We start from the raw sequence: 25,718 nt of genomic DNA, 5'->3' as shown, positions 1-25,718 counted from the left end.
AAAGTTTGACAAGCACCAGATGTACCGTGGTATAGCATGTTGTGAAATTTTAATATAAATTACTATTTAAAAATAGTGTGTTTATGATTGCATACACTAATGTCTTTGAGAATTAGCATCAAGAAATACTGGGAAAAAGTTATAGTTGCTTTTGTAATATGTAAAAATTCAAATACTGCCATTAACAACATGCATGTGTGTGTATGTGTACACACACACACACACACACATGAAGGCAAATAAAATAATGTGCAAAATGAAACATTAAGTTAGGCATATTTTTTCAGAAGAATTCACGAGTTAAATTGTAAATTTTTATCATTGTTTAAAGATGCAAGTTAATTGCTTGAACATGACTTGATTTTTTTATTTTATGATGAATAAATCAAGATTTAAAATATTAAAATGTAAGGATATTTCCATAGTTTATTATAATCTTTCTTCTGAGGTTGAACAACTTTCCAGAATTAATACATTTTTAGTAATAGTTTTTAAGTACATACAAAATTGAACATTTGTCAGCTTGAAAATGACACACATGTTTATTAACAAAATCCTAGACAATGTTTGAACTCTTCACTCACAGCATGGAAGTAGTAATTTTGTGTAGCAACACTCCATCAATTTCAAACATAAACATTGCGTAGTTGATATGAAACTAATTAAAGAAAAAATGCATGGAAAGGTTTTAGTTGTATTCCATCAAGAAATAGTATAATATGAAAGGAAAGTTCACCTATCGTTGTGAAGAAATTAATTTTATATTATTCTCTCACATAATAAACAATTCATGTGCCATCAGATATGGGGTTTAATGAACTAAAGCAATAACTAGTTGGTTAACAGAGTTGTTTTAAATAATGACATTCTTCAGTTGAATTCCATGATCTCCTGGTAGTTTATATGAACTAAAAAATAATTTTATTAAGAACACAGTTAACTCTTTTTACTTCTACATTTATCAATAACTTTCACATTTCCAGGTTTACTTTTAGATACACACACACACATGGAAACAATGTTATATAATTACTTATCTCATCAACATGTATTTTTTTTTGTATCTAATTGCCTGAAATATTTCATAGATCATTATGTTCTCAGATTGTGTTTTGAGCAAAGTTACTATGCACGTATGTGCAAAATTACTGATTTTATTGCATTCATATTTCACAAAACATTTACTTAATATCACTTTTTAAGTTTATTTAGTGTGCCCCATATATGTGCCCTTGCAGTGAAAGACAATCAAGACCGTTTGGTAGATTTTAGTACAGACATCTTGCATTTTATTTTAACTTTTGAAATTTCTTTAACTTCTTTTACTCTTTAAGTATTTATATGCAATTCTGTTTGCTTATCATTAAAAATGTACAGCAACAGAGTCACCTGTATTATTAACTCTACTAGTTTTATTTAAAATTTTTTGTACCAGGAAGTGGTTTATGATACAAGCTATAGCTGTTTGGATGAAAGTGTGCATTTTTGATCATGTAGCCCAAACTACCCTATAAAAAATTATGCATTATATGATTTAAATGAACCTACATGTAAGGGCTATGATTTGATTGAACAGGCCGACTTGGTTATGAAAGTGATTATTTATTAAATATTGTTAGAAAATTACTTTATATAAATATAAGCTACTCTAAGCAAGCTTGTAATTCACGTTTAATATTGTAGGGCTAGTTCATACAGACTGCAAGAGTCCTTTACATTTAAAGCCTGTACATTTTTGAAACCAAAGTTCATGCTAATCTTTATTTTAAGCATTGAAAATGCTAATTTATTTCCACTTGTAATTGTTTAAATGCAAGAGTGGTATTATGCTATTAAAGTTCAATATTTTAAAATTGCTTGTTTTGTATTTTTACTGTAAAGTTTACAGTTGAATTAATTTGGCAAGTGTTAAACGTTTGAAAAAATAATTTTGTCACCACAGATTTTTTTTTCTTTTGTAGTAAAATTATATTTAATGTGCCTATCCATCTATTGTCTGTATATTCATCAGTTAAATTAATATATCCATTATTTTAAAGGAAATACATGTAAAGAACTATGCAATGTTTATATGTTCTCAACCTAAAGCTTTAAGAATTGAGACCCCCCCCCCAAAAAAAAATTACATTAGATATATATCATTATATCTAAGTTTTTTAGATGTAAATACATAAATGCCATTAAATGATTCAAATATTTTTTAATTTTCCATCCCTAATGTATGTGAGGAATCTTCTATAGTCTTACAGAGACCTTTTTCATGTGTTAAAATTACACAAGTGCAAGAGTTTGGTGATTTCTCTGTGTAATATACTTCTGTGTACTAATTATTAATCAAAGCATATTGTACACTAAATACACAAATCTAAAGTCCTGGGAGGTGAGTATGCAGGATTTCAGATTGGAGAGTACATGGTTTAGTTGCCTCAAACTCTTGCTGCTCATTTTGGAGCCATGGTCAGGACTGGATTAATGCAGGGACTATAGAGTTGCAACCCAGTTTCTAATTTTGAGCTCCCCCTTTTCCCCCAAACAAAAAATAGAATACAATATCTATAAAATAAGTAATGTGTGACTGTATAGATCGAAACAAGATGGCAGTTTTACTAAGTTGTATTCTGTTGGAGCAGCTTTAAAATTGGTTTATTACATTTAAAAACTAACTGAAATTACCCAGATATATTGTCAATACAGTGTTTAGCAGCATTAGGCATAGGAAGAAGTAAAACAGTAAAGGGAAGGAATTGAATATGTAAAAAAGGACTCCATCAAATGTGAGACCATGAGCAAATCTCATTATTCTATTATAATAGCTTCCTTCTAGTGCAGATTTGTTTAGTTTTCTGCAATTATTCTTAACAGGCCAACATACAAGTTGTTTAAGGTTTTATAGTGAATACACAACTTCCTCCACATAACTGTTTTTTGAGCTTATGTATCGTCTGGAAGCAGTTAAAAAAAATACAACATATAAGAACACTACAAAATGACTAGTTATGTACATTTAACTTGTGTTAAAGGTTTGTAAGATTACTTGACCACCAAACCCGGCTTCTCTACAGGAATCCCAAAAATTACTTGCCATTATAACATTAATGAATTTAAACACAGAGATTCTTGTTTTTTTGGCATTAAGCATTGATTAACATGTGCAAATGATCTAGATTGAACATCTTCTGTAATAGATATTGTTTCTGAGAATTTGAGCATATTTTGTAAATGTGTACAGATGTTCGGCCTATGGCAAAATTGTGATTAACAATGTAATCTTCCAACCACAAATAGTGAATTAGTGTGGTGATTAACTATAACCAGACATCCTTTCTTCTGAAAAGGGCTACAGAGTTCTTTCATTCTTTTGAACAGACAGGCTTATTGAAGTGTCATGATGTATGCACAAAATGGATGACTTGCCCTGTGAGACTTAAGGGGGTGAGATCACATGTGTTACTAGTAATAAGATTATTCCATTATAATCACCATAAACCTTACTTTATGCAGTACAGAACAATAATCAAACTTGTGTTTATGTGATGACTGAATTACATTAGCCTTACTGTTCACATCATAAACATGTACAATTTTGTAGCTCCTTTTACTGGAATTAGAGTTCTTTTATACTTGCACCAAAAAAGTCAGTATAAAAAACTTACACAATAATGGTAGTTTTAGCTTTATAGATGAAATTTTTTTTATTACACTGATCTGATTATGATGCTTTAAGTCATTACAGCAGATCCATTAAGAGTTTTCTGGGAATGCTGCAGGCAATAGAGAAAATTCCTTATAACTATGTCACAGTCACTAAAGGGTGAGCTAAAATCTCTTTATGAAACTGTACATAATTCTTTTTCAACTATGAAATTACTCACTAATGATACAGATGAAAAACAAATGGCACAGATAAAAGCACAAAAATCTCCACCCCCACTATTGCTGTTATTGAGCATTTATTATCTTTGACGTAAGTTAACATTAACTACATTCATATATAGCACCAAATTCTTACAACAAAAACTATTCAATTTTCCACCTATCGGTGACATTGGTAAGTCAGGGGTTCGATTCCCCTCGATGGACACAGCAGATAGCTTGATGTAGCTTTTCTATAAGAATAAAAAAACACACACTGTGGGAGAGGGCACACAAACTTCATTATATATCTCAGTGTGTGTTCTCGCACTCTCTATGTAGGAGTTCAATGAGAAAAAAAAAATGGCCACCACTATTGCAATAATACTTAAACTCAGCTCCTCGTATCAGTGTTTATATCAACTTCATCCCTTTCTTGAGTTATACTCACTTCCTACTCTGACCTTACAACTTCATCCCATCACGATACTTCTGCAGCCAATGACCATCAATTATTTAATAACATGAAACAGTGTATAAGGATGTTAAGAGGTGGGTGTGGAAAGTGGATAACAAAAAGCACCATTACTGTGACTGCTACCTCTTCATAACACAGTGTATACATTTTTTAAGTATATACATAGAGAGTTCTTAAAGCTTATACAAAACTTTTGGTGAGGTAATAATGAATACTGTAATATGTTATGTTATAAATAAATTGTGTGAAAGTTAGTATTTTTTAATTATTCACCATAGCACCCCCCCACTACTTTTTTTTTTTTTTTTAAGTTTCATAACCTGGATATAGGACAGGTATCTCAGCTTGTAGATAATATTAGATGTTAATAAACCAGACAGCTGCAACTGATATTTCATGTTTAATCATGAAAAATAGCTCATCAGGTCTGAATAACTTAAATATAGTCCTCTTGTTAAAAGTAATGCTACACAAAAGTACTGGACTGTCTTCAATGTATAACATTATTGTTCCATATTTAAGGGCATTTGCCATAGCATTTTGACTCTACCAATATTTGGGATAATTATTTTCCCTTTTATGATCTTCCACCATTTGGGAGTTCTACAACAATATAATTCATATAAAAAAACTCACCAAGTCTATGTGGATAATCAGCACTTACAGCTTAGTTTTCATCACTAGCTCCTACTATAATGCCAGAAGTTTGAAAGATCATATTTTATTTTATTATTTTGGCAACTAACAGTATTTCAAACATTTTTCCAAAGATTGGAATTTTTAAACATGACTAGCATCTTATACAACACATAATATAAATCATTAGATAAGAACTTTCTACAGGTACAGCCAACTCTAATTTTGAACTAGTTATGCATTGCATGATTCTTTGTATCAAGTAACAAAACAAATTTTCATAAGTGACCCAAACCCAACAGTATGAAGTATTGAGCAGAATCACAGCCTCAGCCTTTGAGTGCTATCCCCACCCTGGCATATTAACAACTAATCAACACCTGGACCATACTAAGTAAAAAAAAATATATATATATATATAAAAATAACAGTTTGCTTTGTTGCAATCTGTTATTATTCAATGTTAGATTTTCATTAAGTATCGGGAATGTAGCTTTTACAGTTAAAAACAAACACAAGAGCATCTATTAAGAAGTAGTTTATTATAAACAAATGTTTCCCATGAACAGTGCTGGAGGAAGTTTATGAATACAGATACAAGTATGTTTTTTTTTATTCACCTATGGGAAAAATACTATTCTTACAGTTTTAATTTCTGATTTATTAATTTTTTTAAATTTCAAAAGCTAAAAAATATAAATTGAAATATTTTAACATTGTTTATATAATAATGCTAAATTTAGCCAACTGAAATTAGTTCTGCACTGCCGATTAAAAAAATAAGTGCATATTATTTTACTTAAAAATACCACCCCATTATTATAACATGGTAGTACCAAATCAACTTTAATAATATACACTGTTGTGCAGTTTATATATACAATAAACTTCAACAAGAAAAAAACATTCAATCAGAAGAAAAAAATACATCCGGTTTTTGCATCTGACTAAAAAAGTAGTTTTTAATTGTATTGTTCATTTTTACCAAACCCAAGTATTCTTTTCATCCTTCAAAATTCCTAAAACCTATGAAAATTATGCCTATAACAAATTTTTTCTAAGAAAATGCAACTGAGCTCTGCCTATGTACAGGTGAGTTAATTTGAATGAAAATGGAATACATTGGGTGAATTACCAATGTGAAATGAGATGGGTTTTTTTAAAGTAATTCATTCATTTTTTAGAATAAATACTTTTTTTTTGCTTATATATAAATACTGAACATAATGCTTAGTTTCAGCATTTCCAGAAGTGCTCTGAGAAGTCATGAGTATGTAGTTAAACAAGACAAACTTAAATTTTTGTATTAAAATATGTGAATTAATTATAAAAGGAAAAATATTTATGATGAAACATCTACTTTTGCTTTCTTTGTCTTTTGCTCTGCATCTTCCTTTAGGTCATCATTTTGAGTGGCTTTTCTCTTGTTGCATAATGACAACATGGGTGAAATAAGACTGTGAAACTTGACAATAATACATGTCATGTTGTCACAACCTGTTCCATCTCCCATTGTATCTGGTGCAAGGCAGTGATCAAATAGCTGTAATTACAAGAAACATCATATTGAAATAATGTTTGTTTTAATTAATAATGTTTTGGATGACAGTAGTCATTAATTTATCTATAGCAAATTCAATTTATAAATGTCATAATCCTTAAAAAAATAAAGGTGTAACCCTATGTGCATGGGTGGGAGGGAAAGTGCACATGCCACAACCTTTTACAGAGTGCCATTCAACTAGTATTATGTATTTGATATCAAAGTTATCTACTATTAATTTTACCCTACACTGCTGCTTTAGAAATAGTTTGTGGTAGAAAAGAGTAAATACTAGATACAATATACAGAGGTACTGAAAAAAACTGTACATATGCATTTTGGAGTCTAGAATAGGGATATAAAATAAATTTTAAATGGCACGCCAAAATAAAATAAGTGTTGTTACATAGTTTCAAGTGTGCCATATATATATATATATATATACACATATTTTATTAATTTTTAGAGATACAGTGTTACATGTATACTTATAAATACTATTTTTTTTATTTTGTTTGATCTTTTTTGGATAATTTTTGATAAACGTTCTTTAATGTTTAGCCTGTAATTTGTTGAAAGATTCTTATATCAGTTTTCATTATTTTTTTCAAAAACTTTCTTTCACTATCACTAAGTTTTTAACATGCCAATAAAATTTCGCGTGCCACCAATTTGCCATCCTGATTTTCGGGGTTATGCAATATGCAAACTGCACAGTGGCCAAAATTATTTTTATTTTTCACATCAACATTATCTTGCACTCTAAGTTGTCAAATTCTGAATCAAACTGACATCATCAATTCATAAACGTATCTTGAGTACAGATACTTTTAACAATTTTTTTAGGTACAACAGACTTTTACGTTTTATTCAAAGTTTGCCACATTTTGTGCAGATACACATAGTAAATTCAGAATTGTAGTCAATATTCCTTTTCCAATACAGAGTCAGTCCATTGGGCCAAACCCGTGCACATTTGGTTAATCCTTGACATGGGGGAAAAAGAATTCTAGTTTCCATTTCAATTGTATGATGCACCACTGTTTTTTTTTTTTAATTCCACATTTACAAATATAAAAATAAAGAAAAACCTGATACTTTTCTCAAACTGTTGGAAAAGAAAAATGTTTACCTTTTACATATTGTTTTATGTTCAAAGGCAAAAATACTTCTTTTATATGAACTTTACATAAATAATTTCAAATTCAACTTTCTCTTATTCTGTTTTCTGGTCTTACAAATGTAATGTATCAATACTTAACCTTGCTTTAGTCTTCTGTACAAATTTTCTATAGTCACTCTTCTGGGGTCTTAACAGACCCCCATCATAAAAAATTAATTTAAAAATATTTAAATAATAAAACGATTATTTTTGGAAAAAAAAACACTAACAATTAAAAATATTTTCCTTTATTAATCCATAAATGAACATTGAATATTACAATTTGTATCTTTTTTACCACCCAAACTAAGTGTAACAATTTAACACAAGTTAGCTAAATACTGAAGCTACTGAGAACAATAAACATGTACATGCGTCCATCTGTCGGCATCAATTTTACAAAATATTTGGGGTCTGTGACGACCCCGGAAGATTAGCGCAGGGTTAAAACAAGATGCATTTTTTTCATGCTCAGATATAATACTTAAAATACTGAGAGCCATCTTTTAACAATTTTGTATTAGATTCAGTATTTGTTTAATTTCACAAAACGAGTACACTGTGGGAAACAATCATGTAGTAATTTTACTTACAACAGATGATTATTCTAGAGAATACACTTTCTAATGGCAATTATGTCTATTATAATTTTTGGATTTTTCACTTTTGTTCTTGTGCATTTAGTGCAGTATATGATGTCATTTTTTATTTCCTACTTGCACATTTTACGAGCATGTTTTTGCTTAAATTCCACTTTTTTTTTTCTAACTTGAGATTTTCATATATTATATTTGTTTAATGTAATAACATATATGGTTTTTCTTGAAAGCATCTTAATTAGGCCCAAAGATACAGTATAGTTCTGTTTAATCATTGTTTCATCTAACATCATTTCATTGATAAAGTATCTGAGAGATAGATGTTAGGCCTAGATTTACAGCACACAGAGGAATTAGAAAACATCCAGTCAAATGAAAGAAGTTGCTGATTTTTACCCTTCACCTTGAAAACACATCAACGTAGTCCAGCACATACTGGGTATGGAATGATGTATGTTAATCTTAAATTATATAATTTAACCTTACTTAATATGTTGTACTTTAAATTCTTTTCAGCTACACCTACAAATATGTGGCGCAAGTTGAATCTCTATTAACGTATCTTGTTCTTCAGTATTATTATACTTCTGTCTCAAAGGCAAATAACTCATTTAAATCTAGTTGTGATTGAAATTGAAGATTAATATAAAGTCTTCTATATTCAGGGGTTAACATGAAACACTACAAGATAAGCAGCCAACAATATAAAAACATTTATCATAAGGTGTCAAATTAACAGAATTTTATCTACCATGTTAACTTACAGAAAGTTAGTTTGATGTAAAGTTTGCTTAAAAACTAATGGCTAATGTATAAAAGCCAAATTAAATGTTAAAAATGGTTGTGGCATATGATGGGGCATATAATTTTTGCTAGAAGTTATTAAAAAAAATCAATGTAAAATTCTAATTTTGACTGTAAAGAAAATTTGTCTGCAGAATATTTGAAACCGAATCTTTACTGATAAGAGACATAACCTACCTCTTCACAAATCTTCGATAGTTGCTTTTCTGGTGTAAGTCTTTCATTAATAAAATCAACCACTTCTTGGCTAGACATGAAATTCCTAGTTTAAAAATATAAAGTACCATTGAAAGTTTCACATAAAACAAAACATTTTTTTTTACAGTTTGTTGTTTGTTATTTACCATACCAAGTTTAAAAAATAAAAATGTAACAAAGAATAATTTATCCACACTGATTAAAACTATATGCAGCTCCCTTATAATTTCAAATTACCTCACAATGAAATTTTTTTAAAAATTATTTGATAAAATTGTACAATAAAAGATAAAAACCAAGTATTCCAACTTGTTTGTTGAGTTACAAGGGCCAGTGATCCTAATTAATTTATTCAATCAAAAAGTTTAACAATAATTCCAACTTATTTTGATCTTTAAAAATTATAATTTACAAGTGCAAATAAAAGTAAATGAACAAAACCTAAACTTGAACATTCGAATAACAACTTATGACCTAATTATTTCTACTTTCATGTACAATTAAAAAAGGGGATGATTCCAACTTGCCAGAATAATTAAGAAAGGTCAATAATTTGATCTTACTTGTACAATTCAAAAAAGATCTATGATTCAAATTTACCTAAACAATTAAAAAGAAACCTATAATTTCAACATGCCTGAACTAAAAACATGATTATGTAATCAAGTGTGCAATTGAACAGTCCAGTTGAATTAACAAGAATATGGAATTAGTCACTGTTATTTTCTGTGTGATTATACAATAGTCTTACAGTATTATGTCAATGTGATATGAATACAATCTTTTCAAACGAATACAAGGTAGTAGGTTCAAGACAAGGAAACTGTTGAAGCTTAGTCATCTATTAAATATGATACAGGTATAGTCCTATCATATTTTACTGAGATCCTAGAACCTATATAAGATAACCTCACTGTAACAGTCACCAGTGGAAAGCCAAAATGTAATCAGCTGTGGACATATTTGAACTTGTGTCTCTGTACATCAGGAAGTATAAGTAAAAAGCAAAGTCCAAATGCATCTTTCAGACAAGATAGATTTGATCTCAGTCAGATAAAAACAAGCTTTAATAACCCCACATTACCAATTTACAAGATTGGATTAAATTGCAAATATGGATATGTGATCAACATTGTTTATTGATCTAAGGTTTACACTCTGTTATCATAATTAGGCTCCTTATCAAAGATTAAGGCCAAATATTTTTCTAAGTTTCTTAATGTCATTTACCTGGTGTTTTCTTCCAAGTGATTCATCAAAGCAAAAAAAATAAAATCGTCTCAAATATTCAGTAACATTCATATTGCAACTTATCCCAAAGTATAGGTTTACATTATTATATACAGTAGAACCTCAACATTAAGGGTACCCTTTCTACTGCATCCTGATGCCCTCTATAACAAGGTGCCCTTAATATAAAAAATAAGCCATGCAAAGCTGGATTCCATATTCACTGTACTAAATTTCTGAATTTTAAGACCCCCATTTTGTTTGGTGTATGCAGTTCACAGGTGTTCGTGAGTTGCATGTTGTAATGACATGCAGCATTGTCAACATGGCTCAGGGCATGGATTAGCTGTGCCCTTTTTTCTTTATTACTGGTCATAAAGTTTCAAAGTACTTCTCTTCAGAGTTTAAACTGCTAAAAATTTCACATATATTTTCTTTGTTTATTTTACTGTCACTGACTGAAGTAGAAATCCACAGAATATAAAGCAACCAGTCACCACTTGTGTCATCAGACTGTTTATGTGACACCGTAATATATATTCTCGAGAGCAACAAAGCATGTGCACCGAAATAAGCTGACTTGACCCCTGCTCTAAGAACATGATGTGAAATTTATCAGCTTATGCATCCTATAGTGTTTACAATGAGAATTTACCAGTGTAATAAGAATGCTCTTTGAATCTGTTAAAATGTTTATTACAGTATATGGTTCACAGTCAATCCAATAAACATCGTAAGTGTTTGCATATTGGTCATCCTTCTGGGATGTTTGGAATTTAGCAGTATACTGTACGGGCATACAAAAATAACTGCCCGTAGAGAGAACGAGATTAAAGACACCGCCCTTAATTCAAAATACCGAGGTGCCCATTATTCCAAATTCATTTTAGTTACAAATAGTAGAAAAAAGAAAGAAACTGAAAATGTCTGCCCATTAATTGAGGTTCTACTGTATGTATAATTACTTCTTTCTTAACTCTTTCTGGACATGATGGGTGTCACCGATAGTTTTCCTTCTCACTGTGAAAATACATTATCAAATTGCGGAAAAATTAGCACAATCTTTTTAAACAGTATCCAGTCTCTCTTCACAAATTCATACAACTTAATTGAGTATTTTTTATCACTTTTTGAACTGTAAAATCTCCAAAATTTTGCTTTGAGATACCACATTGAAGAAACAACAAAAGTACTTTCTTTCATCTTAAAATTTAATTTTTTTTAATATTGATTGGAAAACTCCATTTTATATAGTCAGTCACTATCAACTTGGTTGATATTCATTTATATATATATTTTTCTTATTACTTTATTTTCCTGATTAAAACAGTCATCACTTTCAACTATAAATCATAAAAACATGCCAAAACTGCCAAAGATTTATTGGTAATTTGGGACCTCACTTATCAAAAGGGTGTAACCTTTACCAGGTGTTGCATGATAAATTTTAACACTATTCTTGTTCAAGATCAATTTCAATCATATAAATATAGTTTATTTTATATAAATGTAAATTATTTTCTTTGTGTCATACAAATAGCTTGCTATTATTTACCATACTTGCCAAACCTAACTTACCTGGTTAAAAAAAAAGGAAAAAACTTCCAAGGAAACTAAAATAATTTCTATAACTGTGATTTGAAAATAATGTGAAAAACAAGAAACAGAAATTAAGTTGAAATAGATAGAAATTTGATGTGCAGGTGTGCACTTGATACCTGAAAGGTGCTTATCAGTTGTGACAGAGTTCAGAACATGAACATAAATTATGACAGGCTAAAAAAGTAAAAAACTTCATGTTCATAATAGCTAGCCTCATACTAACACTGTTTCTTAGCCTGAAAAGTTTTAGTAATTTAACAGCAATATTTACACATACATACACAACACCACCACAATAATATCAGATCCTAAAATACTTTGAATACACATAAATTACACTAACCATATTCCATCACAAGCTAAAACCATAAACTCATCTTGCTCAGGATCAATAGTTAAGGTCTGTATATCTGGAAGAGCCGAAATCATCTGTTCTTTGGCTGACAGATTAGTCACCTGTTTGTAGGCATGATCACCTATATCAAAAGAACATTCAGCTACAATGTTTTGATTTTTTATTCACGTACTTATAAAAGTACATTGATATGGCAAATGTTAACAAATTATATAAAATTTAACATTTACAAAAGATATCTTCTTTTATTTTGAAGAATTATAAGCATTTATCTTTCAAAGTTTTCCTGTCAAATCGAAACTTACTATTTACATTCCTTGGAAGATGTCCCTACATCGAGTACCTGATGATGACAAAATCTTGTCAAAACGTTGTACATTTGCTGTTATGTTAAACTTATATTAAAGTTTTTCTTCATTACCCATTCCATTACCCATTCAAGCCGTCTCCAAGCATTATTAGTCTCAAAGTGGATTCCTCGTCATCGAACATAAGCTTAGTGTTCTTGATGTATATGTAACTCACCAATTGACTTTATAAATGCATCTATGTTTAACAACCTGCTAAGTCTTAATAATAACATTCATTTGCCTTCTTTAACAACATATTGCTTCTTTAACTTCAGCTTTACCTGTTAACAATACTTCTGATATTCTTCAATGTTTTTAAATCATGTATCTGGTGTGTTTCATGTACTAAACTGTTGTGCTTATGTAAATCAAACATGTTAGCTACTCAGATCATGTAAATTACAATTTTCTTTTTATATTGTATCTCCAACAAATAAAACTACCATTTTATGTTCTTTAAAAAATTGCAAAACACTAAAAAGACATTTCATGTAATTTTGATTGGTAAATTGCAATACAATAAATATTACAAATAGGTTAGCTGTATTGTAATATTTAAAATTGCTATAAACTTTAGCTCTAAATTAAACTTTCACTGCCAACCTAATGAGCTAGCAGCACAATTTGGTGAGCCCGCTTACTAATACTTCACTTCAAAATGACAGAAATTCAATATTTTTATAATAAAAAACAAACAAACAAAAAACTCACCAATAGCTCTAGAAAGGTTTAAGCCACCATTTACTCTGCCATCAGGTGTTACATGTCCACCTGCCATTTCTATTCTGTTCCTCTCAGGTTCATCTTCTGGTTTATGATCGAAAGATAAATCAACTGCTTTACCATTGCGAGAGACAACACATCGAGAATCACCAGCATTAGCTATGTACATCTCTTTGCCTTTGATGACAGCTACAACTGCTGTACAACCACTGTCTGTGCCTGGCTAATGGAATAGAGTTAAAAATATTATAATATTTGAGTAAACTTTTTGTGTGTATGCATGAGTCACAAGATGTTAACATTTTTTATACTGAAAATGTTTTTCCAAAAAGTAATTACCTCCCCTCATCCAAAGCTATCTTGATCCTTCTTTACCCTGTAATCTTTGTTAAAAAATTTTTTCTAACAACACACCAGTCTTTTATACCCCTTCATTTTTGCACTATTTCAAAACATGCTGATCATGTGATTACCCTCCACCAATCATACTGCACCATCTATACTAGCACAGATAGCACCCTCTATTATTCTTGCACAATCCTCACCTTTGAGAATTGGCAGGCACAAACTAGAAACACTGGCATATCAGTGGGAAGTGGGTGAAAGGAGATAAGTACCTATCAGAAATACATTTTCAGCATAAGAAAATGCTAACTTCCGAAATGGTACTACCTCCTCCCACCCATAACTAGAATTCCACATTACAAAGGTGGAGGGGGCCAGTGAAGGCTCGACAGTATTCAGAGAGCAACAACCTTGAAAGAAAAGGTGTGCCATAATAAGAAAAGAAGGCACACCAATGTAGAATAGCACTACTTCTGGAACAGGTGTGATCTTCACCCTTTAACGAACACAGTAATACAAATAGGGCAGAATGTAATAGGCAGGCACCATAGCCTCAAGAAAGACAGGTACAGCACCATTCTCTGGAGAAGTGCCGTATAACTATATCTAGTATGTAATTAACAACACGTCCAAATAAATGTGCTAAGGGTAGTCTTGGTGCACACCGGAGCAAGACAATTGCTGTCCAACAGGGCAAAACATCCAGTGGAAATGCCATGTCCAGGATATTGTGAGCAACAAGAAAAATCCTCCTCGTAAAAATACAAAAAAATAGGGGAAGCACATTGAATAAGTAGTTTGATGAAAAATTGTCGGGTCATTCAGAATCAGCCCATCAGCAACAGAGTGCATAATTCATCCACATATGTAGCAAGCATCAGCATGGGACATAGTGATAGTTAGTCAAGTCATAGTAAGGTACCTGATAATGTGATAAGTACATGTGGCTGAGGCTAAAGGACCATAAATTGTATATGAATAGGCCAAGTGTAGTCTGCCTTGGCAAAAACATCCAGGGAAAGCACCTTGGTATATGTCAGATTATGCCAAGTGTGATCTATCCAAGCAAAAACATCCAGTGGAAGCACCTTGCATAAGTTGGTAAGATCAACAAAGCAGTCCACCTGGGTAAAAACATCCAGAAGAAGCACCTTGGGATACGTCGAATTATGCCAATTGTGGTCCATCTGGGCAGAAAACATACAGTGGAACCGCTCTGCATAAGATACAGAAATCAACAAGTGTGGTTCACCCTGGCAAAACCCAGGGGGGAAGCGCCTTGGTTAAATAGGATTAGGCCAAGTATGGTCTGCCTGGGCAAAAAAATCCAGGAGAAACACCTTGGGATACTATTATGTCAAGTGCTGTCCATCTAGGCACAAATCATCCACTGGAAGCATCTTGCATAAAAAATTTATTTTGTGATCAACAAGTGCGATCAGCCCGGGCAAAAACATCTGGAGGAAGCACCTTGGATTCAGAATATTATGTTAGTGTATAAACAATAAGTATAATGATGATAGCCCTCTCCTCACCGAGTACATATAAGCTATGAAGTTTGATATTGTAAGAATCATGTGTCAGATAGGAATGGTTAAAAATACCCATCCATTTTACTCATGAAGTCTATGAGTGATAGTCCTTTATATACGAAACAGTGAAAAAAAAATAGATATACATGTACCAAAAGATGAGTGGCTGGTGGTCTTACAGAAACATCCCATCTCAACATTGAGCATTATAGAAGTATACAAATTTAGTGCTAATATAATAATAAGCATACCTGACCGGACAACACCTGCCACAAGGTAGGATATGAAATATGATGCATATCAAAGAAATAAGATAAAAAATAATAATATTTGACTTACCCCAGTCAAAGGCGAATAGAAATGCCACAGGAGGAAGACAATACCTGCCCAAGGAAGACACAGCTACGTTATGCAGACAAATGTATTGAGAGATGTCCAAGTACCAGCCTGAACAATCTCCTCCAAAGAACGGTGGTTTTGAGCAGCTAAAGACATAGTTAGATGACGAATTTGGTGCAAAGAAACATTATGTTGATGGCGACCTTCCATGGACACGTCTGAATACGCCAGTCTTACGAGTTGATGAACCCAACCAATGAGCATAATAGGTGGTAGATCACGGGAAACAGAAGAATTCCATGGAACAAATAGACAGGAACAAGAGCCACAAAAGGAGGCAGTATGAGCCATATAACATAGCAGGGAACAAACTGGACAAAGTAGTCAATCTGGATCCAAATGGGAGTACAGGTAGAAAATAGGAGAAAAGGCTAAACAACCTTCCCGAGCAGCCAATGTCCTGGGAAGGAAGGCCTGAACCAGAAAGAGGATAACATACAAGGAATAGTACAGGATGTAGGAAACATTAATGCATAAATATCAGAATGACAATGACCGCATGCCAGGAAAGGGAGGAAATATGTGTTAAGGCAAAAAAGGTACAAGGAAAACATTGCAATGGGTTCAAAAGGACAAGGCACAAAGGACAACATTGAAATCCCAATAAAAAAAACAAAGGGATATGTCAGATGGACTAGATGAAAGGAACAAAAAAGGAGGAAAACAACCGGGAGAGAAGGCTTTCCGGAAGCAGGAGAACAGAAGGTGTTCGACAGGGCAGCCCTCTAATGAGCAACAGTTGAAACAGACAAACCCTCATCAAACAACCAAGTGAAGAACAGAAGGACGGGATGGTTGGAAGCCATGGTGGATAGACCAAAGTCTGAAGTAAGACCAACACCTCTGGTAATGAAACAAGGAAGAAGGGCAAGGAAATATGCAACATAAGGGGTGAGTCCTCTGAGCTGAGGCAAGGGACTGGACAAAAACCACACTTGGAGTTTGGTGACATTGGGATGAAATATGCCCTATTGTAGTTGTTGGAGGAGTGACCAGAATAGAGGGAAGGGTGGGGCTGTTACTTCAGTAAGGACCAGAGCAGAGGGAACCAAGTCTGAGCCAGCCAATATGAAGAAACCAGCAGAACACGACAAGGAGTGGTCTGGATAAGGGAAATGACTCTGGAGAGGAGTCTGATTGGAGGGTAGGCATACGGGTGAAGACCCCTCCAATCTTGACTGAAAGCATCCACCTCCAGAGCTGAGGAGTGAGACCAGTGAGTGGCAAATGCATATATATGTAGTGTTCCCTGTTGAGAACATACCCACAGAAATACCTGAGGATGAAGGGACCACTCCATGGGGAGAACCTGGTTGGGACAAGCAATCGGGCCACAAGATTCATGTCATGGTTGTTGGCCTAGTACAGGAGATCCAGAGTTTGGGAACACAGAGATCTGGACTTGGTTCCCCCTTGCTTGGGGATATAACTGACTACAGTAGAATTGTCAGAATGAACCATACCACCCACCCCACAAGAGTGGAAGGAAATAATACAGAGCCCAATGAACTGACAAAGGTTTCAGGATGTTGATATGGAAAGTAGCCTACTCGACTGGCCACCAACCCGAAATTTCTCGGGATCAAGGAAAGCCCCCCAACCCACTAAGGAAGCATATGTGAACAGATGAGACTCAGGAACGAGGTGGAGGAATGGGAAACCCCACCATGCTCAAGTTCCTGTCAAGCCACCAAGCAGGGTCAGCCCTGATCCTAAGTTGAAGGGTGGTCCAAGGGATCATGGGAGAAGTTCCACTGATCAAAATGCATCCAATGAAGGGAATGCAAGAAAATGAGAGCTTCCAAGGAAGCCCACGTCCCCAAAAGAAATAGAATCTCTCGTGCAGAGAGAAAAGTAGAAGGTATGGTCTTTGTGACTGCCCGCTCCATATTCTGGAGCTGAAGTGGAAAAGGCCCGACTGAGATGGGAATCAAAGATAACCCCCAATTATTAAGACACCATGTGGAGGTAGTAAAGGACTTCTCCGACTTCATGAGAAACCTCACTCGAGCAGCTTCTTTAAGAAGTAAGCAGGTGTGAGTGACTGACTGGGCAGGGGAAGAGGTGAGCAGTAGCCAGGCTTCTATGTAATGAGGAGTATGAAGATCCAGCAGGTGAAGATGACATGCAAAAGAGCATACCACTTGCAAAACACATAATAATCTGAAGAAAGACTTGAATGGCAGCACCCAGAACTGGAAGACAAAACCCTCGTGGTCAAACCAAAGAAAACAACATGACACTGGGGCAATTGGAATATGAAAATAGGTATTCGTCACATCAAACTTCCAAAATCCCTGGAAAAAAACCCACTGAAGTGAGAGGTAGGACTCCATGTTGAAGCGAGGTGTCTCCAGACAGGTATACAACTGGGACAGATCTATAATGGGTCTCCAATCTCCCATGTTTATGGAGACAACAAATAGACTGTAAAATCCCAGTTGTGTGGGCACCACCCATTTAATAGCTCCTTTGTGTAGGAGGTCTTGAACAGACTCAGCAAGACAACTGAACAAGGTATGACTCGAGGAGAAGGGAACTGAAGGCAGAAACCTTCAGACAGAACCCGTAGAATCCACGGAACTGTCATCAAGTGTAGTCAAAAGGACATATAAACTAAAAATACTTAGAGAACAAGTTAAAACACACATCTATATACTAGAATGCCAACTGAGAAAGTGAGGATTGTGCTAGAACAGTAGAGGAAATAGTAGGAATTACTGTACAACAATAAAACCATCACAGGTCTGTGTTATACATGCTAACAGTGACCCTCAAGCTTCCCATCCATTCATGTGTAGGCCTAGATCACATCACATATACACATATCTGCTACACATTGGGCATGTTTAAAACTTATTCTATAAAGAATCAACAGTTATCATGTAATTTTAAATAATAAAATGGAATCTGCAGAAAGAATGAAGTAATGATAAAAAAAATCTGGTAAAACCTTTATTTCAAACAAGTCTGAACATGTTTCAAATTTTACATTCATAAAATGAAGCATTTATTAAAGTAGTCAATCACTTATTACACAACTTCAAGGCTGAAACCTATATACTGTACAGTGCAACTGAATTTTTTAATACGAATGATTATTATTCCCAATTGTGTTACCTTTATTTTCTTTATTTAGCATGCCAAAATGTCTACCTCACTAAAAATGGAAATTACTCATAAACTGTAAAGCCCCTCTCACAATCACAAATCTGAATTTTAAGTAATGTAATCATAATCAACTTACTGATATATCATGATCATTAAAGCTGCTATGCCATAAATTTTTACATACATATGATTTTCTGTGGTGTAAAACTCAGAAAATATATAGTAATTATATCTGTTTACTATACAAAAAAACTAAAATATCAGAGTACGTATAATTTGTTTTTCATCAAACATTACCATCTCAATAGTTCTTTAAAAATGTATAATAATTGAACCAGTCTTATTTCTAGGTTAATACAGGGATATGCTTACTTGTTCTTTGTCTGTCAATGTAATTTCTGGATTAGTTTGGTCTTCATGGCATTCTCCCCCTTCTTCATCATCATCTTGGTCATCACTCCCATCTTCGTTTTCATCAACAGAGTCTTCACTGAAATGAACAGTAACTTCTAAACATGTAACAACTGTACTGTATAACAAGAACATGTAAGATCAGTACCAAAATGGAAACCCAGTGAATAAAAAATCGTAGAAAAAATTGAGATTTTGCTCCATTACAAATTGAGCTATAAAAGTAAATGAAAATCTACACTATAAAGTGGCTTGTTTCTGTGTGTCTGTCCACTGACAAAACATTTTTTACTTTTCAGCCTCTGATCACTATGAAATTATCATGAATACTGAAGTATGACCCAGAAGGATTCTAAAACCCCTTACTTTATTCATTTTCCCATTTTTATGAGTTTCTCAGCCACTTCAATTTCTCCCTTGCTACTGTCTTAGTGCTTACTTCCCAAACTCTGATCACTATGAAACTTTCAGGGGTTCTAGGGTTTCCAGAAAATCTAGAAGAGCAGGCTTATATTCAAATTAATTACACTAATATGACGAACCTGACCAGTAGGTGTGAATTTCCAGGAAAATTTTATGCTATTATTCATAGATCTGTATGACAAATGATGCACAGCAAGCTGTCTCAGTGAAGCCAATGAAAGGAATGCCAAGTACAGCACAGGGACCTTATTTGACTAAACTATTTTTTATAATGCAATAAGAAATCAATGGATCCAACAAGAACTAACAACTAGACAAAAACAACTTTATATACCATTAACAAAATTAACTACTCATATATTTAGGGATTAACTGTCATTTTAAATATTTTTGTTAAAATTTAAATCCTAACTTTAACATCGTAAAAAAATAAAGCCTGTTGACTTTTCTAATTACTTTTATTTTATATCTAGAGAGAAAGAATTCCAGTTTAAACATATCTAGAGAGAAAGAATTCCAGTTTAAACATTAACTAATACAGATATGAAGCAAGGAACAGAGAATATAAAATTCACTAAAGTATAATTAATAAGTCGTAACATGTTCTGAGTATGTAAAGGAATATAACCCATGTTCTTTTTTTGTTTTCTTTACAGGAAGTACTATACATTCACGAACAAGCCGACAGCTATTTAAGGTAGCACTGACCCTTAAAACTGGGCAAATTTACATGCTGAGGAAACTGTTAAACACTTCTTATAACCTCCAAGTTAAGCACAAAACAAAAGTATGATTTTGCAATCTCTTAAACAGAGATTAATGTGGCAGGGATAGAGAAATACATAACATAAACTATTATAAACACAATAACTTTACTTAGGAATGATAAAAACGTGAAAATTGATACACATGCTCTTTGTGAACATCCTTATAGCTTGAGTTAAAAACTTTGCAAATTTTCTACGACATAAATGAGATATGGGCAATTTTAATTAATGCTTTGTTAGTGGTAATTAGACTCATAACAAGACAATTGGTAAAAATTTTGGAATTTTAAAAATTCAAGTTATGGAAGAGTGTAATATCAACAAGTGTGATACATTTCATGCTGATATTGGCTTTAATGGTGAAGTTATCATGCTAATAAATTGGTGACCTCAGCAAAAACTGAGTTTTGAGAAAATAGCCATTAATGTTTTTCTGCACTTAAATGTTAGTAAACTTTTAGTAAATGTGTGCATTTACCACATTTAAAATATTTCAATCCTATTGTAGGCACCAGGAGCCATCCTAACTTCATTTTCTTATCTAATATCCCACTGAAACATAAACATCCCCTTATTTTTTTTTTGATAGCAGCATCCTCAAAGTCCATTTTTGACATTTCTGCGAGACACACATTCCTGCTTTCCTTTCTCGGAGGGAAGCCCTTTCTGCTCCTTTCACCTTTTCTAAATCAATTTTTCTCCAGGCATTTTCTTGTGTATGGTTCTACAGTCATTTACATTGCTTGAAGGACTCTTACTTTAGATGCAACACCTTCATTAAAGGTGCATACAGCATCAGCAGCAACCCAACAAATGGTTCTGCTGCCAGCAAATAAAGACCTGAGGCACCTTCTCTAGATCACATGACTCAATGACTATTAGGGTTTTTGGAAATGCAGTCCAAGCATTTTTGATGCAAAATTGGATTAAAAGGTCTGTCAAATATTGGTTTGATGCTGATCATTACAGCTGGTGCTATGGTATGCTTATGATAGAAGTCCTCAATTCCCCCCTTTGCTTCTACCTTACGATAATTGCACCAGCTGTCCACTCCTTTTGGACAAAGATGATGCTATGGGTTGGAGTCGGAAGAGATCTTATGATAGTATATTGCCCAAACACTATCTTTCATCCCCTGTAGGTCTCCTTTGTTACTTCTTATGGCTTTTCTATACCAGAACTGGATGGAAAGAATCTTATAGCATTGTCGGTTAGCTGCCCCTTCCCTTCAATGATTTACCTGTCTGAAAGCTTTTTACTTTTTATATCCATGGAAACAGAATGAAAACAAACCATACTTTTATTTTTAATCACTTACTACATGTTAATCTGTGAAGAGATTAAGACAAAAAATTAGTTATTTATGTAGAAAAGAGGTTAAACTTTCAATTTAGGCTAAATTTGAAAAATGTGATTTTTGAAATATTGTGGCCATTCTTTAAGTGTCAGTGTTACCTTAAGAATTATTATCAGTAACAAACTTTTATTTACTGAACTAACAATCATCTTCATTATTTCAGTTCATTATTTTTTGTTTCTGATTATACTTTATTTAATTCAAATTAAAGAATGACTTATAAAGCTAAATTTTTTTGAAATATTAGTGTTTATAAATACATCAAAACACTATCTGACAACAGTACAGGACCTTACTAGACTTTGAAGCCTATAGCATCAAAAGTAATTCTGGTGAATTAGTTTCACACTAGTTGAGTTTAATTTTTGTTTTTTTTTTACTTTTGTACACAACACTTATTATAAAGTTTCTAAACACTTCATACTGAATTATAATGTCACATCATAGTTGGTTTTTACATCACAAAACAGCATATACAAGGGGTTATTGGTGAAAGAAAACACCAATCCTGCTTTTTGGTATTTTGAAAACATTGCTATAATGCTTTCTTGAAGCTGGTAAATTTATCTTCCACCTCACCAATTGTAATAATAAGGTTTTGTTCAAAATTAACATTTATATACACTATTAACATCTCAATGAAACATCTTTATAACACTAAAAGAAGTATGACTATTATGAAAACATATAAAAATTATTAGGAGTATCAACTTAATCACAGATTTCAAGTTTGACCCATTGTAACAGTGTTGTTTGTCTATAATTTCTGTTAACACCTAAAAAAAAAAACAGATATCCAATCAACTGAATTTAAATAAAGATTAAAAATAAAAACACTTACACAATGTCATACTTATCACAAGAGAAAACTGAAACTGCACAACTAATTCTAGTAAAATACTAACCTTAAATGCTGCACACACAACATGGTACACATGATATACTTACTCTTTGTGTGCTTGTTCTTGAATAAGCTAACTAAGAATGCATATCTGGCACCTAGAAAAGCTGACACTATTTGTTAACAATTTTAATACATTCCTAAATTCTAGAAATTATCAGAAGTTCATGAAAGACGGTAACAAGCAATTAATCATGGATGAAAAGTCCAGGTGGTCAAATATTAAAGACAAAAAAATGTGCATTCACATATTTACAGATTCATTATTTCTGGAAGGTGTAAGTTTTTTTTCTAACTAATTTGAAACCTCCACTCCAAATAAAATAAAAGATGCTGACAAATGTTTGAGGGAATGGGTATGTACAAAAACATTTTCCAAATCTTGGCTATGTTTGTTTCCTCCTGAGACATCATGAGTGTCAGCGAAACATATTGTGCTGTTTGCTTGTTCAGGTTATTCATGTAAAGCTACACAAGGTCTACCTGCACTAGCTGCTGCTAATTCTGAGTTGTCAACTCTTAGGCTATTCTAATGAATTTTGCAGTAATGGGAAGCGAACCATGAACCCTCTAGTTAAAAGTCCAGTATACTTATAATGAGGCCATGATCAAGCATTACTTTGCAGGGCATTTAACTTTAATAATAGTCCATACAGGGTAAGAATAATGTTTTAATTAGACACTTGAAAACTGTTGACAAAGTTATATAGATTGAAAAATAATGATCTCACTTTTGAAAGCAAAAAGGTGGACACACAAAGACAGCTTATACTACTTGTGATAAGTGTCATAGGAGCCATGTACTTCATTAATAAACACAAATAACTCACTCTGATAACAGAGCTCTCACTGAGATTCATTTTATTTGGGTCATGATTTTTTTCTCTTAATTTAGAGTTTTCAGTTTTACTTTTATGTTCCATCATCAGTACATAAACATGAACAAGAATTCAAACAATAAGCTATGAACCCATCTTTTCCCAAAACGTGCTTGGGATCTATTTTAAAACAGAAAAAAATGTAAGAAAATATACAGTAGACCTGATTTAACCTCTTGACAGGGTCAGAAATAATGAAATAAAATGACATTCACTGGAGGGAAAGCTATCAGAAAGATTAAATTCCCAGGATGAATTTTTTTTATTTAATCCATGCAATATGTTCACTTCCGTGGGTCATAACTAAAGGAATAAGGATGGACAATGCATTCCTCATCAGGAAAACCAACTAAAAAGATGAAATTCCTGAAGCAAAGTTAAATTCTTTGGGAATGCAGGAATGTAATATTTCGATCCCTGATTGCCTGCTGATTCACTGTATAGGTTATGACTCACTTCTGGAAGTTGAATGAAAGTGTGCTGTATACAGTGTGTAGCTCACAAAAATTCCTTGCCCATTTAAAACAGCTGCAATCAAAGGGTTCAGCTTTGTGAGCAAATGTCTGGCAAATCTCCAAGTAACTTGAAATGTATAATAGATGTAAAACCATGAAATTATACATACTAGAACTCTGAATTTACTGAGTTTAACCTCTCTAAATTTGACAAACTTTCAGTAAACATTACAAGTCTGTTGTTCACAAAAAAAATCACAATTTCTAATAAAGTATTTATGCTAAAGATGTGTCTGTCAATTTCCAAAGCCTTTACTGAGTCAATCTGAATACAGGTGATTTTCATGCTAAGAATAAAAATACTTCATCTTACAGTTTCTACATATAATTTGCACAACCTCTAGAACCTCCTAAATTAGTATCAACAATGTAAAACTATTTTCTGTTATTTTCTCTACCTTAACACGAGCTGTGGCTACTTCATCAGTGTACATTTAAATAACAATTTTACAAGGATAGAAATAATGAAATAAAATTACATTCACTAGAAGGAAAGCTGTCAGGAAGATTACATTCCCTCATGTAAAGTTGCATTTTTTCGGAAATTTGTATTTAATCCATGCAATATGTTCACTTTCATTAGTCATAACTAAAGGAGTACGGATGGATCATGCATTCCCAATTGGGAAAGCCAACTTAAAAGATGAAATTCCCCAAGCAAAGATAAATTCCTTGGGAATGCAATATTTTGATACCTGTTTTAAAACTGTGAAATACAATGAATCCTCCTTTTTTCTTTTCTTTTTGAATGCATCATTTGTTGTAACAATTTCAATTGTTAACCTTTTCACATCTATTTTCTTTTAGTTCTATTGTCTGGCTTGTACCACGTAAGCAGTTTATTCATTCATGAAAACCAACACATCATAGAGGAACATATAACTGCACAGTGTGAAATTGTGCAACCTGAACACATAGATAAACAAGCCTTTTTTCTCCTCCAAGTTTGTTGTCCAAACAAGACATGAACTTTCAAATATGCATTTAGAACTACAGTATAAAAAATAAATCAATCACTGGAAAATAATGTTCCTAAACTATCCTTTAACCAGTTACCTTTGTAATTAAGATATAAATAACAATACTTGTCATAAGACAAAGTACTTGTTGTCTCAGCTGGCCTGAAACTTGTCATCTATAATGGATATGGTGGGCATGGTATGGTTCAACTTATACATTCTTCTACTTGAAAAACCCTAAGGGGTTAAGTAAAGAATGTAGTGATAAAAAATATGATAGGTCTAATACTAATGTCTTATGACAAGTATAATTAATCTATAATCATGCTTTACCAGCTTAGAAAAGGCATTCACACAATAACAACTGCTGTTAAGCAACAAATAGGTTAAAAAATTCCAATAACTTTGTTTGCATGCATATCAATTACTTCCTCTTGACTGACTGCCACCAAATTCAAAATGTCAGTTACAAGTTTGATGAAGGAAACAAAAGCTCTTTTTACTGGCTATAAACATGTGCATAAAGTAATAAAACATGGTTCTGAAAACTACCTGGAAAGTTAAGGATAAATATTGATATCTCAGCAA

The 25,718-nt window shown here is 32.8% G+C and overlaps 1 protein-coding gene across 1 annotated transcript in view; it reads right to left on the bottom strand.

The window, feature by feature from the left end:
- Positions 1-5,488: 5,488 nt before the first annotated feature.
- LOC106463986 (protein phosphatase 1G-like) overlaps positions 5,489-25,718 on the bottom strand; it is a 34,377-nt gene continuing 14,147 nt past the window's right edge. Inside the window, exons 5-9 of the mRNA XM_013924125.2 lie at positions 19,292-19,409; positions 13,521-13,755; positions 12,448-12,580; positions 9,252-9,336; positions 5,489-6,509 (exon numbers count right to left, since the gene is read on the bottom strand). Of these exons, the coding sequence (XP_013779579.1) occupies positions 6,309-6,509; positions 9,252-9,336; positions 12,448-12,580; positions 13,521-13,755; positions 19,292-19,409 (772 nt within the window). The 3' untranslated portion in view covers positions 5,489-6,308. The remainder of the gene's footprint in view (positions 6,510-9,251; positions 9,337-12,447; positions 12,581-13,520; positions 13,756-19,291; positions 19,410-25,718) is intronic.

The sequence above is a fragment of the Limulus polyphemus genome, unplaced genomic scaffold (assembly GCF_000517525.1).
Source record: "Limulus polyphemus unplaced genomic scaffold, Limulus_polyphemus-2.1.2 Scaffold1, whole genome shotgun sequence".
In the NCBI taxonomy this organism is placed as follows: domain Eukaryota; kingdom Metazoa; phylum Arthropoda; class Merostomata; order Xiphosura; family Limulidae; genus Limulus; species Limulus polyphemus.
Note: the sequence above shows the minus strand (reverse complement) of the source record. Positions and strands in the feature narration are given on the sequence as shown.